The 18,590-nt window shown below is 39.5% G+C and overlaps 1 protein-coding gene across 3 annotated transcripts in view; it reads right to left on the reverse strand.

Moving 5' to 3' along the window:
• JMJD1C (jumonji domain containing 1C) overlaps positions 1 to 18,590 on the reverse strand; it is a 133,091-nt gene that overhangs the window by 43,509 nt on the left and 70,992 nt on the right. For 2 of the 3 annotated variants that reach the window (XM_058188954.1, XM_058188951.1), the window contains exon 3: positions 9,836 to 9,949. Coding sequence is in view for 1 of the 3 variants with exons in the window: in XM_058188951.1 (XP_058044934.1) it covers positions 9,836 to 9,949 (114 nt within the window). In the remaining 2 variants the exon portion in view is untranslated. Of the gene's footprint in view, positions 1 to 9,835; positions 9,950 to 15,870; positions 16,036 to 18,590 lie in introns of those variants that run through there. The other variant, XM_058188952.1, reaches the window with a different exon arrangement.

The following is an 18,590-nucleotide window of genomic DNA, read 5'->3' on the forward strand; positions in this document are numbered from 1 at the left end:
GAATGTAAAGGCCAAAATCCAGGACAAGGAAGGCATTCCTCCTGACCAACAGAGGCTGATCTTTGCTGGAAAGCAGCTGGAAGATGGCCGGACCCTTTCTGACTACAACATCCAGAAAGATGTTTCGTGGTAGGGAAAATAGAAGGAACCTTGGTCTGTTGGATATGTTTTTCACCTTGAATTATTTGTAAAAATAACAAAGGTGGGTATATATAAGTAAATTAAATAAAAATAAACGGAATAGTTACATGTATGCATAATAATCCTGAGGAACTGCTATCAATTTTTATTTCCTATAATTTTAAACACAAATTTAAAGTTTCCTAGAAAAAAATAGCTGACCAAAACTGCCGTAACTTTAATAAAAGACCAAGATCCTTATTTCAAAATGAGTGACTTAATCTGATGTATTTATCTCACAGAAGTGATAGAAAAGAATAAAGAACATGATTAAGGATGAACTGATAAGATGCAGATATAATTCTTCAAATGATATTTCAAAATCAAAAGTTAGTATGAGCAGGAAATAATTTTGCCCAGAAGCACTGAAATATCAACTTTAATTGGAGAAAGAAATTATTTACTGAAATCGAAATTCTATGTTTTACTGCATGTTTTCAATACAGTAAAGGTTAAATTTCTAAATTCACAAATTGCAGCCAGGAAACTAAATCCTCAGTAATGCAAGCTTCACTGTTTATAGCCAGGAACATCATGAAAAGAATAATTTGTCTGCCTGTGGCAGTGTCTCCCCTCATAAGGATGAAATGGAAGGACTCCCAGCCTTTATGAATGCTGCCAAGAAATAAAGCTGAAAGTCTCTACATGTGAAAGTAGAAGCACCTTCACATTTCCAAGGTTCTTGCCAAGGGAAAATGGTCAATGATTTAAGACTGCATGCTGCCCACAAATTATATAGCAGTGTTTGCCTAGAATTGCTGAATCAGATAACACAAGGAGAAATAGTCTGAACCTACTGCAGTTTTTATTTATGTCCAGTGTTTCAAATTACCTTCAACATCCAAAAGAAAAAATCTTCTCAAAACTTAATATTTTTGTCATACCAGAGCTCAATAGACAATTACAGTTCTCCACGATTTTACCCTTTTTGTTCAGTAATTTATTGGATAGGATAGAAAATTCTCAGGTCACGGTATTTTCCCAGCAGTGACTCATGGTGTCATCTAGAACTGTGTTTCTCAAGCTCACCATCTTTAAGATGTATGGACTTCAAGTCCCAAGAAATCCCCAGTCAGTCTCGGAGTTGGTCCATACAACTTAGTTGCTGAACTTGAGAAATGTTGAACAAAAAGTGACCATAAGTTCAAGACTTTAGAGTAGAAGATTCTAAAGAAAGAAAGCTAACCAATACAGGTAGTCCTCAACTTACGACACATTTGTTCAGTGACCACTAAAAAGTCCCTCAACGAAGGGACTTATGATTGGTGCTTGAAATTATGGCTGTTTTTTTTTTTTATTTTTTTAATTTGAATTTATATCCCGCCCTTCTCCGAAGACTCAGGTCGGCTAACACTGTGTTAAGCAATAGTCTTCATCCATTTGTATATTACATACAAAGTCAACTTTTATTGCCCCCAACAATCTGGGTCCTCATTTTACCTACCTTATAAAGGATGGAAGGCTGAGTCAACCTTGTTGTAGTGGCCCTGCAGTCAACATATTGTGATCTGAGTTCTTGGCACTTGTGAAGGGTTGCCAAGCCCTTTGTGATCATGTGATAGCCATTTACAATCTTCCCTGCCAGCTTCCTCAGAAAGCTAACAGGAAAGCTGGCAGGGAAGGTTGTAAGACCCTTCCTGTCTCTAGTACAGTGAGCATAGGGTGCCAGTTCCCCTCCCCTCCCTGGGTTAGAAAGTTAGAACAACTTTCTAACCTAGGGCTGAGGGAAGGGAGGTAATATGTTGTGGTGGTGAAAGGAATTGGGGTGGGGGTGGGGTGCACTGCACAGGAAAGAGGAAGTTTGAAGGGCTTCCTTTCTCTAGCACAGTGGGCTGGTTCCATCTTACACAGATGGAAGGGGAGAGGAAGGCCTTTCTCTGGCCCAGTGCAGGGTTTCCCTTCTGTGCATGAAGCAGAGTTGCCTGCCCTGTATCAGCAGGAATCTCTTTTGCTCTGTTCATTTAAGCAGCTGCGTGATTGCTTAGCAACTCCATCTGGAAGGGCTGGGGTAGTGGTCGTTGAAAGAGGTGGTCACATGGGTGCCTCGCATAAAGACTGCAAAGTATTAGGGCCATAATAGGCAAGCACCGTTATAGTTCTAAGTCAAGGATTGCCTGTACTTTTTCTTTTCATACTACTATATGTACCTTTTAGTGTAAGAAACTTCATAATGCAATGTAATATATATTTATATACCGTGTTTCTCTGAAATAAGAAGAAAAATTTTTTGCCACAAAAAAAAAGGCACCAGGTCTTATTTTTTTTGGGGGGGGGTGTCATCCACTGACTCATCTCACTTGTGTGCATCGCTCCCAGCCTCTTTTTCACTATCAGAAGCCTTCAGGAACTTCTTCGTCCGGCAAGGCCAGCCTGAAGGCCTCTGCAGCTAATAACGAAGCCCTGGATCGATCCAGAGCTTTGTTATCGACTACAGAGGCCTTCAAGAAAAGCGTTGCCGGCTGCAGAAGAAATGGGCCAAGGTGTGTGAGGCCTGGCTCCAATTATCTGAAGATTAGTAGGCCAGCTCCACCCCCCATCTCTACCCTAGCTTAATTTTCACCTGTGCACCCTGCAGTGGGTGGGGGTCTTAATTAGGCCTTATTTTGGGGGTAGGGTTTATATTGGGCATACGTGTAAAAATCAAGCTAGGACTTACTTTCTGAGTAGGTCGTATTTTCAGGGAAACACGGTACCTCAGCTATGATGGTTTTTGTATGCTTTTGTATTGCTTGTACAGTTTTTGTTCCAATTGTATTGTTTTAGCTATTTGCCATCAGTCCAGAGTTTATTGATGGGTGGGCTTTGTAAATCGGAATAAATAAAATACTACAGCAAATGGAAAATTAATTAATGGTAGCCCACAATTCTGGGGACTGTGAATGGTAAAAATAGCAAGAAGAGGAAAGAATTAAGTATTTAGCATGCTTCTCCAGACCCATTAATCCCCCTCAGAAATATAGGGACTTAATCGCACTCAACAGATGGTTGCTGATATGCTATCTGCTATCTCTATTCAAATCAGCTATCCAGTTTCCAATTATACCTCTACGTGAAGCAGCACAGAAACAGCAGCAGTGAACAATAAACAGAACGATCTTACACATCACTGAATGTTGTTCTCCTTATTCCTTGCCTCCCTTTCAGGTCACGATTGTCACACTGCAGCACATTGGAGGTGATGAGTCATTTATCAGATACAGCCACAAAACTCCCACTAATCACTTCGTTATAAGGAGAAAAGGCAAAGTAGAAATAAAAATGAAAAAGGAGTCTGGAAGCAGTATCAATAACTTGCACTATACTGATAATTCTACCTTGATAATTAAAAATGCAAAGGGTCTGCAAGCCCTAACACTTCAAAAAATAGCACTTGGTTGAGCAGCCATGTAAGTCTTGGAAAAGATATTCAAATGCTGTGATGTGTCTATAGTTAGAGATCAGAATCATGCAAATGGGGATTTGGTCTTCCCTGAGACACACCTTCTCGTTGGGTGAAGACAACAGCCAAGGATGGGGTTGTACTCATCTGTTCTGTTGAAGGACTGAGTCTGTCAGAGGTGTTAAGTCCCCCCCTTGTTGCTAGGGCTTCCAGCTTTTGGTGAAGACGAAGAAATAGACTCGTCGTGTCGGAAGAAAAATGAGTTAGAAATTGAAGACCAGACTGACCAATGGGTGAGGCTGGCTGCTATCTCCATCCAACAAGAAGATGCGTCTCTGGTAAGACCAATGCCCCTTCTCCATAGTGGTGGAGACAGCAACCAGGAATGGGACAAACCAAAGCTGACTGTCCCTGAATCATGGGAGGGCCCCAGTCTGGTCGGAAACCTTCCCCAATAGCTTGTCCCCCACAAAGGGGGCAGTCACCAGGCACCACTTGTGACAGGCGTCCGCCTGCCAGTGCCTGAGCCAGAGCAGGCAACGTACTGCCACCGTGGAAGCCATGGTCCTGGAGGCGAAGCGGGCAGAATTCAGTGTTGCGTTGGCTGAAAATTGGACTGCTGCAATTATTTTGTTCAAATCTTGCTACAGTCTGGTGTCCATCACTGGCATCTTGTCCCGAAGCTACTGGCGCCATAACAATGTGGTTCGGTTAAAAAACGACAAAGTGGTGGCTGCTTGAATTGCCCATGCTGCCCCTTGGTGGGCCCGGTCAGAGCTTGGTTCCTCAGGTCGTAACTCTTCTCTGGCTCACCCGGAACAGTGGAATTAGGCAATAAGGCAGCAATTGGTGCATCCACTGAGGGGACCTGGAAAAGAGTTGCTAACTCAGGGGCGACATTGAAAAATTGCCTGTCGGCTGAAGAAAAAAACAGTCGCCAACCCGTGAGTATCCCACTGTCTTTGGACGACATTAATAAACAGGTGAGGTGCAGGAACAACATCCACTGCCTTATTTGGTTCGGAAAAAAGTGATTCTGATAGCTCATGGGAACTCTGTGGAAAATCCCCACCGGGGGTGGGGGGAAGCACAATTGTGTTGCATTAGTAGCTTTAAACAATAATGATTTGAAAATGCTATGTGGAAAGAGGCCAGTGAAGGCCGGTTGTTTGGGTAGTAGACCTTCATCATCTGAAAAGTCCTGTTCCCCACGTTCAGCTACCTCTGAAAACGATGGCTGGTTCCTGTAGGAGGGGACAGGGGAACCTGGGTCTTGAAAGGAGTGCAAGTCCTCTGGACCAGGATTGATATGTGAGTCAGATGCAACCGACACCTCTGAGAACATCTGGCTGTGCAGATGAAAACTGGCCGAAAGGCCCTGCTGTATAGCCCTGGAAACAATGTCTTGGAAATTGTCCGGCAAGGAAAACCCCCGATCCAGACCAGGACCGCAACCAGTGTCCGAAGGCACGACAGCGGCATGGCTTGATTGTTGTAGTTCCTGGGCAGGGGCTACACCCTTGGTGGCCTGCTCTGAGGAGGCAACTGTAGGCTCCCATAGGTCAGCCGTGGGATCAGACAAGTGACAGTCCTGAAGAGAGACTTGATCAAGGGTAGCCCCTGGTGACAGCTGGCCAGGATCCAGGTCAGGTGCAGTGCATCTATCTTCCCTGGTTTGGTCGTGAGAGGATGCGGCTTTACTCACCTTGCTCCAGAGCTTCCGTAGGGCCTTATCCCTGCGCCTCTCATCCCGTAGTGAGGCTTTGCTGTGGTGACCAGCCTTATGGCGTGACCGGGAGCTTTGCCAGCCTGAGGGCGAAGACCCAGAAGTCACAGCCCTGGCCCTGTTTCTAAAGGGTCCATGCCTCCCCACCTCTCTTTGACTTGCACAGTGCCTTATGCATTTTCTCATGCTGACGTCTCAGTAACAGGTGATATTACTATGCCAGCACCTCTGGAAAAATGCCTGGAACTCCCTCAAGAATTAATCAGAAAGTCCCAGGGCAGAAGGCCCATACAATGGCGGGCCATCTGAGCTGCGACTGTGCCACCAATTGAGCGAGGTAGCGTTGGCTGAACCTTGGAGGATCCTATCTCCAACTTTTAGAGCTCAGGTGGTGTGGATCTGATCAATATGGCAACAATTTAAAAATGGTGGTACAGCCATTAATGGAGCACGAAGCTCCTGAGAATGGCGGGTCTGCCGAAGGTGAAGCGTACATCTCCTGACAGGTGTTGACTTGCCTGTGGAGTGCGAAGCTCCTGAAATAGTGGCTGTTGGCAACGGAGCACTAGACTCCTGGCAACGTAAATGATCAGCGTTGTGCTGTCCTGGCTGGCAATGGAGCGCTAGGCTCCTGCAGGTGGTGGCTCGACCGAAATGGAGCGCGAGGCTCCTGAAAATGGTGGCCGCCCTGTAATGGCAGTTCAGCCAAAGGAGGAAACATGCAGCAGAAAATCCGGTGGCCTTGGAATGCAATAGAGGAGGTAAACGTTGCTGCTGAGCCCAGGGAAGTAAGAGCTGAAGCTTGTGCCGACAGGCGAGAGCGAGCGCTAAGTGCTAAATTCGAGAAAAGCTGGACGGCTGTCAAAGATGTATGACATAAAATGGCTAACCAACCAGCCTGTTCGGGAACGCAAAGCTCCACTAAGTCACTTCCCAACTGAGGAGGGAGTGCAAGGCTCCTGCAGTCTCTCCCAGTTCATACAGGAGCTAAAGTTCTATCACTACTCAGGAATGCTGTAGTTCAACTGAGATCAGAATAAGGTGTCACAGGAGTGAAGTACTGAGGAGCTGGGAATCCCTGGACAACAACCCGGGCCAAAGCCCAGCCACAGGGGAGAGCAACAGTGACTCGACCAGGCTTGGGAGTCAGCTGTCTTTACTCACGAAGATGACCAAGCAAAATCAGCAACCAAATTCTCGATGAGCTGGAGTACTAGACAGGAATGGTGAGGAGAAGCAATCTGACACGTCTATCCAGTCTGAAGGACTGAGTCAAAAGCTGGAAGCCCCTAGCAACAAGGGCGGGACTTAACAATTCTGACAGACTCAGTTCTTCAACTGAACAGACGAGTACAACCCCATTCCTGGCTGCTGTCTCCACCACTATGGAGAACATAGTGTTTGCTATGACACTCTAGGACTTCAAAGAAGCAGAATAGGAAAGGCATTGACACCTTTGAACTTTCGTGTATTCTCAGACTCCTGAGAATACAGCTGACAGCTAAGAAAACAAACTGATGGATCATTGAACAAAACAATCCAGAATTCTCACTTGAAGCACAAATGACCAGGCTCAAGTTATCCTACTATAGACACCTTATGCAAAGACCTAGCTCTTTGAAGAAGACTCTAGTGCCGGGAAAGGTGGAAGAAAAGAGAAGAACAGAATTAACTTGCAACAAGGTGGATGGACTCAGTTACACTGGCAATAAGTTACACCACTGAGAGACTTGAAAGAATCTGGAGAATCTATGTGGCCACTAGGAGTCAAAAATAACTTGATGGCATGTCATAAATCACTCCTATTTCCACTTTCACAAAGGCAACAGTTATACTTACAATTGAACCAAGAGCAGACAAATTTCCATGTGAAAAGACACATCATGAAATCTCACAATTTCATCATATTTGCAAATATTTGCTTTGCGTTTTCAAATACCCATAGAACGTCAGGCTAAGAAAAAGTTCTCATTATCACCAGTGGAAGCTCCCCCCCCCGCCCCACACCTAAATGCAAGTAGGGAAGACAGGATTTTTGCAAAAGGATGCAATTGTTTACCAAGGATGTCAGGAAGGGAAAATAAAAGGTTGTGAAAAAAAATAATTCATACTTTCATGCTTGTTAAATTTTGAAAAATTAACTTGGCATAAAAAAGAATTAATCAACTAGCATGAATACTTACTTCCCTCCATTGAGAAAGTTGTACATTTAACTGCTACTCTGCTTGCTGTTTTTAACTCCTTAGCAATTAAAAAAAGCCAAGCTATTCGTTTCTCATAAATTTTTAAATTTATTCAAGTTTTTAAAATAAATAATTGTCAAAGATTTTTTTCTGAAAATCTTTGACCTGGTCATTTTTCCACCCATGTACCTGTTGATACTCTAAAAACAGTAACAAAAAGCAAAAGCAAACATAAATCTGTAAGAAGATGCTGAGTAGGATTTAAGTCTGTGGAATCTATACTGGTTTTTCTTTGGCAAGCCTTCTTTTACCATGTGTCAATTATTTTTATTTTTATTACTGTTTCTATCAAGCTGTTGAGAATAGAAATTAATCTATCAACATATAACATCTCACATCTCATCTGCTTTTTTTTAACGCTATCATATTGCTTACATTCCAGTCCTTTGGCACAGCTCGATTTGATAGACAATTTATGTGCCAGCAATTTCAAATCTGAAATCTTTAAAAAGAGATTCTTTAAAAACCTTTCTATGAATGCCACTAAGACCAGATGATTTGTAACAGCATAGCTTGCTAGAGAGTTTTGGTCACATTACAAAAAAGATGAGACTTTATAAAAAAGTGCAAAGAGGAGCAACTAAGATGATTAAGGGTGACAAAAACATATAAACAAATGTTGCAGGAACTGGGTATGGTTAGTCTAGAGAAAAGGAAAACTAGGGGTGACATGATAGAATAGAATAGAATAGAATAGAATAGAATTAGATTTTTTATTGGCCAAGTGTGATTGGACACACAAGGAATTTGTCTTGGTGCATATGCTCTCAGTGTACATAAAAGAAAAGATACCTTCATCAAGGTACAACATTTACAATACTAATGCTGGTCATAGGGTACAAATTTAACACTTAATGATACAACACTTAATGATAATCATAGGGAACAAATAAGCAATCACGAACAATCAATATCAATGATAAAAGTATTTCGGTATTTGAGAGGCCGCCACAAGAAGGAGGTAGTCAACTTATTTACCAAAGCACCGGTAAGCAGGACAAGAAACAACAAATGCAAAGTACCATAAGACGCACCTAAATTTAGAAGAGGAAATCAACAAAAAAAGCTTTGGCCCTCCATGTGCCCCATTTTCGGACCTTTTCCAGCTTTTTTTTTTTTTTTTGGCCTATTTTCAAGGCTTTTTTCTGCTGGCAGTGATCCCCCCTGCCTAGAACAGCTGGTAAGCAGTATTCCAGGAGTCCGATCCAACCGCCAATCAGCTGCTCGGTGGTGAAGGCTCCAGAGTTCCCTCAGCTCAGTTGACCGGTGGTGGGCGCAATGGAGTGGAGCCCTGATGAGCCACATGCTGGGGCTGCGACAACATGCTGAAGCTGAACAGGATGTTTGCTGTAAGGACGCTAGCCAGATGAATACCGGATGGATGTTGGGAGGCAGAGTCAGATTTTTTTTCCCCTGCTCTAAAGATAATGTGGGTCTTATGGTCCAGTGCGTCTTATAATGCAAAAAATACAGTAATTCTCGCCAAGAGTTAATGAATTTCAAGGGAAGAAATAGGTCCCTTAACTTTAATAGTGCTATCACATTCAACTCATAAAAATATCCAAAATAAAAAATAGGAAATAATGTTGAACTGACTCTCTTAAAATGGTGCTATGACAATTAGAATATAGTGTTTGTTTATAACAGTGTTAGTAAATTGCGCACCATTAATTCAAGGGATGACCCTAATGAGATTTTGAAAGTCTAATTAGATCAATCTGCCCTATCCAAGAATGTGTTTAAGTACTCAAGATCTATATTTTAGGCTGCCAATAAATTTAAATAAAAAAAACATTTCCTTATTCCTAAGCGTAGTAACATTAGCACATCTTAATGTCCTCACAACTGTTTTTGATGGCAAATATAAAAAAGTACCTTGTGAGCTAAGATTGTGCTCTTGTGGAAAACAATCCGCTGAATCTGTAGCCCATATCTTGACCAAGGGGGACTTGTGATAAATCCTCTAACTTGTTTATAAAATTATATTGAGATCAAACCAGATTTAAAAGAATTACAAAAATATTTCAAATATAGATATCTATATTATAACAAAGCTGCTCTAACATAGAAAGTCAGGAGACTAAAATAGGATGAGGAAGAAGTATTAGCTACATTTGCCACTTTATTTATAAAAATAATAAAGGCGGGATATAAATAAACAATACTATTTTTCCAAAGTATCAACTTTTGAAAGAAAATACTTCCAGTCTCTAATAATTAGAAATAATTTCTTAGTACTCATACAGAAGACACATTACATGTTTTTAATTAAGGTAATTTAGATTTAATAACTTTTATAACACTTACTTGATAGGGCTGAAAGGCACTATCTTCAGATATGAAATCCAGTTGTTTGTCCACAAGAAATTCAACTGCAGTAATAGAACTGTATACACTTTTCCCAACCAAAGGTTTAAAAGTCTGCGGATAAAATAAAAAACAAGAATATAAATGTCTTGCTTGTTTAAGTTCTATGATATGCTCTTATTTTGTTTCATAAACACAAAACAACTTATCTATTAGAACACAACATACTGCATGGAGATCAAGCTAATTTCATTCTGACTGTGCAATTTTGATCAGTGTTTTGGAACATCACCCAGCTGGGCCAATCTAAGGAAGAAGTAACTACAGATTTCATGAATTTATTTTTAATGCTACTTATTTTCTTCCATTCCTTTTCTAGTCTCTCTAAAAGCTTTCACATTATCCACCTTATTTAAAAAGCAGTCCAATATATTTAAGTAATACTTATTTTCAAACATTGAACCTTCTGCAAGCTTGAGAAGCTATCATCATGTAGTGAAGCAACTGAACACAAGTTTCTGTTCTGTCGTTCTGTATACAGTGCATCATTATAAGAGAAGCTCCATCCTTAGTAATAGTGATGGCACTTAGACTTATACACTGCTTTACAGCCTTCTCTAAGTGATTTACAGAGTCAGCATATTGCCCCCAACAATTTTGGATCCTCCTTTTTACCCAACTCGGAAGGATGAAAGGCTGAGTCAACCTAGAGCCTGGTGAGATTCGAACTGCCAAATTGCAGGCAGCCAGCAGTCAGCAGAAGTAGCCTGCAGTACTGAACTCTAACCACTGTGCCACCACGCTCAGGATCAAATCAAATTGAACTCCTTGTGACTTTATGGATACTTTCATATAGTTTTCTTGGCAGCAATAAAGAAACAGGTGCATTTTTTCAAGATACTTTTTTCAACTTCTCGGTTTATTGTACGATCCTAGAATTCTCTAGCAATGTCCCCATTCAAATAATTTGATCCTACTGAGCACCTAAATCCAGACAAAATCTGCCATTACTACTAGCTGCCTCTACTGAGGATAGACCTTGTGAAATAATTGGAACAATATATTCATATCTTAGTTTCAACTTTTCTCCTGAAAGTCTCTATTGTTTCTCTAGGTTGATTTCTTTCATGTTCAGCGCTACTATGGATTCAGTATTCAACCTCACAGCTCCATTTTATTGTTCTTAAGTAATTATCAAGGTAAGTAGCATAAAGCAGTTTTTTAAAAAAAGCCTGTCCCAAAATCCAAGCATGATTTTAAATATGGCAAAATTTCAAGGATTGGCTTATCCATGAGTACAGTATATGTGGCATAGCGTCAACCCATTTTATTTGTTCTGTATTCTGTTATCTCTTTTTATAACTGCCTGCAGAGAGCTGCAATACTTAGCATAATGTATCTGTCATCTGTCATGGTTCTAAAAAGCTAGATGTTTTAAGTTTTCTTTGCCCACATATATAGGAAGGAAGGAGAGTAATACTTCAGTTTCATACATGGATAGACATAATACTATAGCTAATTTTAATAATGAGTCTAGAAGGTAAAAAAAGGGCAGACTTTTTTTTACTTATGTCAACTTTCTTAATTCAAGGAGCAAAGAATATTTTAACTTGGGAAGAGCCATTTCAGGTAATCTAAGCCAGAAACAAAGATACTGCACTCCAAGAATTTTGTTTTGATTTCTTTAAAAAATGCAGAGGACACTACATTTTAGAGTTTAGAGTTCAACTGTTGAGTTCTTGGTGTTTTCTAATTGTGGTTGTTTTCCTACAAATTTATTCTTACTTGGTTAGGTAACGTTATCATTGCATGGGACAGACACTGATGCACTGATGTTACCTAGCTTGGTAATAAAACCCTTGCAGGAAAACAACCAAACCCCAACTATTTCCACCTTAAATGGTCCTCTGGGTATTCTGAGGTGATTTTGTTTCAAGATTTGAATTAAACCTTTGAGGCAATGTGAGCACAGTAATTTTGGAATGTTTCAACAAAACGTTTAAGTACAGTTGCTTTGTTCCTGAAGCCTGAAACAAAGGTTCCCATTTGGTGTTCAGTCTAAACAAAATATTCACATTCTGTTTTACCCAATGAAACATAAACATAACCATTTTGAAACATTAGTATTAACTGAAAATTCTGTAATCTGCAAGCCAAATAAATCCGTCGTACTGTTCCTTGTAGAAGAGCAACCAAGATGATTAAAGGCCTGGAGACTAAAACATATGAAAAATGGTTGCAGGATTTGGGTTTGGCTAGTCTAGAGAAAAGAAGGACTAGGGGTGACATGACAGCAGTATTCGTATTTGAGGGGCTGCCACAAAGACGAAGGGGTCAACTAATTTACCAAAGCACCTATAGGCAGGACAAGAAACAATGGAAGTAAACTAATCAAAGAGAGAAGCAACCTGGAACTAAGGAGAAACTTCGTATCAGTGAAGACAATTTACCAGTGGAAGTTTGCCATCAGAAGCTGTGGGGACCTCATCACTGGAGGTGTTTAAGAAGAGACCGGACAGTCACTTATGTGAAATGGTATAGGGTCTCCTGCTTGAGCAGGGAGTTCAACTAGAAGACCTCCAAGGTCCCCTCCAGCTCTATTCTGATTATGAACTCAGCTGAATTAAAATTGAAGCAAAATTCATTTATATCTCTCCTACAATTCTAAAATTGTATTTACTATTAAATGCTATTTAATAGTAGCTTGCCATCTAGTACTTTAAGCATGCCTACAATATATGGAGTGCATATACTTAGCTCTTTCCATAATTAAAATGTGATCTAGGACTGGCTTAGTTTTTTAGATTTTAAATTTAGAGGGGTTTTTAAATTGATTTTAATATTTATATTTATATTTTTAATTAATTGGGCAGTAGAATAAGTTTTTTAATGATTATTTTAATTTGTATATTGATGTTTTATATGCCTGTGAACCGCCCTGAGTCCTTTGGGAGATAGGGCGGTATATAAATTCAAACAATAAATAAATAAATAAATAAATAAATAAATCTATGCGCCCAATTGTTCCAATTGTAGAAGGTTGTTACATGCTACATCTTTGGAGGGATTTCAAAATTGGTAATTCTAAAATCTTCCAGACAAAATTAACTCTGACTGAAAATAATCCCAGGACAGAGATCAATAAATAAGACCATGGTTATCTGCTGCACTTCACATATTTAGACTGTGCTGTTGCTATGAGGTTCGATGAATGTAATAGCCCTACTGGCTTCATTTGAAAAAAGAAACCTTATGTGTTTTAAATTCTATAATTGAAGCTATGGATGATTATTTCAAGACAGCGCAAAAAATCAAGACAGCTGTGGCATCGCCTACTTATTCCACTGGCCTCTCCTAGCAACAGCATGGCTTACCATCCCACATTCTCCGAAGTTCCTTTGGCTACTCATTCCTTTCCCAACTTCAGCAATTATTCTTATTTGGAAGACCTAAGTAAGGTTTTTCAGATCTTTTTCACATAAACCAACGTTCTGAGACCCTGACAAAGCTGAAGTGTTTTAGTTTCAGTTCACAATCCTCATGAACTCATGGTCGTTTATATTTAAATAACGAAGTCTAGAAATTAAATTTTCACTTGACAGAAAACTTGTGCCTTATTGAAATACTTTACATACACACATACATACACTCATCAAATATAATTCAAAAATATCGTTTTATCATTAAGTTTATTATTTATTATTTTAAAGATTGAGATGATTATAGAAGTTAATCAGGTGGCTTGGTTTTTCTCGAAGTACCGTGTTCCTCCAAAAAGACTTGAAAAGAAGTCCTATCATGTTTTTGAGCACATGCTAGAGTCGGGATGGGGGGTGGGGGTGGAGCTGCCCTACTTACCAGGCCTCACACACCCCGAAACTTGCTTCGCCTTTTTCTGTGGCCGCTTTCCACCACTCGCACGCACCGCCCTGGCCTCCGTTTCGCCTTCAGATGCCTGTTGGTATCTGTTATCTGCAGTCGATAACAGAGCTCCGGATCGGTTCAGAGCTCTATTATCAGCTACAAACGGCTTTCTGGAAGGTATCTGCAGCCAATAACAAGAGCTCCGGATCAATCTGTTATTGGCTGCAGATGCCTTCCGGCAGGCATTTGAAGGTGAAACGGAAGCCAGGGAGATGCGTGCAAGTGGGGGCAAGCGGCCGCAGAAGTGGGCCAGCAGTGGGCTCCTGCTGGGCGGGGCTGGCGATGCCACTGCTGCGAGGTGAGTCAATAATTAGAACCCTTCAAAAAAGAAGGCCTAGCTGATTTTTTTGGGGTCAAAAAATAAATAAATAAGACAAGACCTTTTTGGGGAGAAACACGGTATTTTCTAATGTGAAAAACACATTTTTATAAAGAAAACATGATCTTCCTCACCTTCCTTCCTATGAAAAAGTTTAAAAGGTTCTGTAAGTAGGTAAAGAATTGACGGTGCCAGTTAAAGAGATAATTAAAAGATGATGAAATGCTATATTATTAGCTAGATAATTATGGGAAAATTATTCTCATTACTGCATTTTTAGATACTTATTCATTAGTTGTCCATGAATAAAAAGCATGCTTATGAAAAATGACAACTGGGAACCCTATATGGGCAATTGTATCTATGCCACGCTCAGTATCAAAATAGAAGTAAATTAAATACCTGAAGTGCTTATAAATATATTTTAATATGTTGCTATTTATAAACATATTTCTACTTAAGTACAGTACTATTGGTTGTATTAGAAATGCTTTAAGCATCATATGATGCAGGTATATTATCAATGCAAAACAGAATATGGTATGCTATGTTTTTATTGAACAAAATTACCCATACTTTTGTATTCTGGTATATTTTACTCCTGAAAATATTTAAATGCATAAAAAGCTAAGACTGCACAACTATAATTCTGTAAGCTACAGTACTTCAATGGCCTTAGGAAACTATTGTGAACCATAATTTGTTACAAACTGTTCGTAATCCTACCGAAAAACGGCTAGTAAGCTGTAATTTAGCATTAGGTTTATACCAGAAAGGGAGCAACTATATATACAAGTCCTAGAGGCTTGTCTACATTACTATAATAGCCTCCTGTTTATACTTAGATTGTCGAAGAACAACTGTGTCTTGTTTGGGTCTCTATGCAGCACTGAATTCCATTCTCATGAGAGAAAAAAAACCAGGACCAGATGATTATTCCTTGAAAGGAATGTTTAAAAAAAACCCAGCCAGTTCCTAACATTAAGTTCAGCTGCTCAAACTGGCCTCCACCTACAGACATGCACTAAACACATTGCATTTCAGCAATATACCATTTTCATTTCCTCTCTTACCGGAAATGCATTTACTTACTGCAGAATGAAACGTACTGTTTTGAACTATTTATTCAAATCTGTTCAGAAATCTCTATAAAAAACTTTATGTTCTTATTTCTGATGTGTTTTAGAAGTCTTTAAATCTTATACTGGTACAGTTTCAACAATTACTTTACTGATTTAAATAGACTAGAATCCAATGTAAGAAAAATTTTACTTCACAAAATGGGATTTGAAAGTATTATCAAGAGAAACAAATTAGAACTTTAACAAGATATTATGAAAGGATTATATTCAGTGACAAAGAAACTTAACACAGACACCAAATATTTTTTGACAGAATTAAGTACAAAATGATGTACTGATTATATAATCTTTTCAAATAGTTTTGCATTAATCTACAACATTTAGAAATAAAGACAGATACAACACAGAGCTTATTTGATTGAAAATGCTTTCTAATATTTAAATAACATTTTAAAATGGTTCACCGGCATGTTTTCCAATTGTTTCCCTCATGGTGGATTTTTGCAAAGGTGTTCAATAAGTTTACAAACAACAAAAAAGAGATTAAGCAATTTGAAGTGTTTTTTTAAAAAAGAAAATAGTTATTACCGTAACAAATGAGAGTCTCTCCCAGTAATCCTAGATTGGTTGTGCAGACTGAACTCTGCCATCAAGAGTGTATGTGTGTGTATGTGTGTGTCAATAAGAACAGCTTTAATAGCAACACTTACCCCTTCTCAGATTTAGGTCATGATCATTTCTGCTAAGGTCATTTACATAACAAAACAGTCTCTAAACATACAAGGAAACCATCTACTAGAAATCCATAGGAGAGAAAATATCTGGAGCAAGGCTTTTTCTTCGGCAGACATTCTGGCCTAGAGCAAAAAAGACTTCAAAATGAGGAGCAATCCGCTCTGCTTACAACATGTTGAAAGAAGGGAAGAGGCGGTGCTCTGAACTGTAACTAATCCCCCATCACAGGTGGTGATGGAGTCACTTCCAGGATAGTCACATTGCTGATGACTCATATGGCTGGGCTGGCCAAAGAGCACGGGTCATAATTTTAACTACATACAAAGGCAGACTGACAGCTCATGTTTAATATCTATAAACAGAAAATCCAGATATCAGGTTTCCACTTTCCTGAATTACTCCAAAGCGTATTAGAAACAAAACCTACTCATTTAAAGATAAAAAGGCATACTATAACCCCAAATAAGAAGACCACTATAAAGCAAGACAGAAAATTCTTCACTAGCTAAAAGGGCATTTAATTTCTAAAATCCAAATTGTCATACGATGCTATTTGAAAATTCTGAAATAATATTATTCTCAAAACTGATAGAGCAGCCCTTTCAAGTTTTATTTTGAGTAACAATATTCGGAAACAGATACATTAAATTTTAAAGTTCATTTCAGCTAACTGGCACTACTGCACAGGAAAGAAGATATGATTGTAAACACTGATCTGAAAATGTATTTACGGATTCAGCTGCCTTACAGCTTAAGTTAGCAGGGACAGCCAGATGTTGAAGAACAAAAGGATGAGAAAAATAAAACAATGTATTAAATTATATAATCAAATTTGAAAATGTGATTACTTTTGTAACAGAAAGGGAAGGAGAAACAAAGCCAATAAACCACATAATATTCCAAAGTTTTTAAACAATTTAGTAGCATGCTTTATTCCTTGCAACATAAAGAAATATTTTCCCTGTGATAGGCAAAATTATTGTGTTTAGTGACCCCTTTTGATTTAGTAAGGTTTTTTTCTCTTCAGTGAGCAGGCTGAATTTTTTTATTTTTTATTTTTAGTGAGTTTAATGAGTTTTAATGAGGCTGAATTTTTTATTTTTAATGAGGTATGTACCTTCCTCTGCCCTGGCAATGAGAATCCTTGTCTCACCCCTGTGCTCTTGCTGTCCCTCACATCGCTTTCAATTTTGTCAGGTTGGTAGCGTGGACGCCTTTTGGGACTACAGTACTCAAGACAATTATGAATGGATAGTCAGACTGGTGGCTGTTATCTGATTCCTGACCAGTTCACGCTCAGTGGTGTTCCCGTGCCAGATTGACTAGGACTAACAGTGCAAGAATCTGATCTTCGTGTTCAGAGATGATTGGGTTTGGTGGCAATCTGGTTCTGGGTTGGGACCAAGGATATGGTCAGGGATCATTTATTTCTTTGCTTTGCTTATATCCCACTTCTCCTTTAGCATCTCAGAGCAGTGCTCCTCCTTCCTATCTATCCCTGTTGGAAGAAATATCCTTCTGGGTTCAGTTCCAAGTGGGGGAAAAAGACATTGGATTCATGGAAGTTGCTTGGAAAGATTTATTGATGAACAGGATCACATGGCTTGAGTTCCTGAGCAGAAAAAGGGAACTGATGCTGAGAGTGCCTGGATTTTATGACCTCTGTTGGGCTTTGAATTTGAGCTTGTGTTCTGATTGGTTGTTAGACTCCCATGGGGCCATGCAGGGATAACTTTGTAGATTGTCTTTTGAGTCCCAAGCTTGGTTGAGCCTTGCTGGGTGATGAAATCTCCCCAGGTGCCATTTGGTGAGTTCTGCTGCTAGATGGTTAGGGGATTAATCCTATCTTTGTTGGATCTTGGGTGAGAGCATTTGCTTATGAATAGATGATGATGATGATGATGATTATTATTATTAATTAGATTTCTATACCGCCCTTCTCCCGAAGGACTCAGGGCGGTGTACAGCCAAAATAAAAACAAACAATACAATATACAATTAAAACAAGAATTAAAAAACTTATTACACAATTGGCCTAAGACTTTAAAATATTTAAAATTCTAAAAACCCATTAAAATTCATAATATAAAGATAGAGATAGATCTCTATCTCTATATAGATAGAGATCTACCTATCTCTATTTCTTAAGTACAGACATCTGCTATGGGGTATTGAGAGTGTGCGGGCTATTAAGAGTGAGTCTGCTTCCTGCCTAAAAAACATGTTTCTCCATTTCTCATCCAGGGAGGTATAATATTCTGCCTTTTTAATATTTCCTAGAATATTTCATTTTTCTAGGAGACGGGTGGATGCTAACTTCCTACATCCCCCCCAATAGCAATTCAGTGAAATGAATTGGAGAGAGAGAGAGGGCGGGGGGAGACTACGAGAGAGACTGGCTAAAGGCCATCTAATGACTGAGTGAGGCCATCTAATGACTATGGCTGAGTGTGTACTTGACTCTGAGTTTGCAGTGTCAATCGTCTATCCCACATAAGTAGTGTACACAGAGTGGAAAGGCGTTTTGTTTTAAACGGAGAACAAAAATACCAGGCTCCAGATGTTCTATCAAACTGTTGCAAATCAGCTGAATTTCGTATTTCAGTTAGAACAAGGCTGCAGGAATCCCAGAGTGGATAGAGGGTGAGCAGGGAAAAGTTGGTGAACATCGTCCATCTTTCAAAACATGTAGTGC

This window comes from Ahaetulla prasina, chromosome 6 (genome assembly GCF_028640845.1).
Source record: "Ahaetulla prasina isolate Xishuangbanna chromosome 6, ASM2864084v1, whole genome shotgun sequence".
Classification (NCBI taxonomy): Eukaryota; Metazoa; Chordata; class Lepidosauria; order Squamata; family Colubridae; genus Ahaetulla; species Ahaetulla prasina.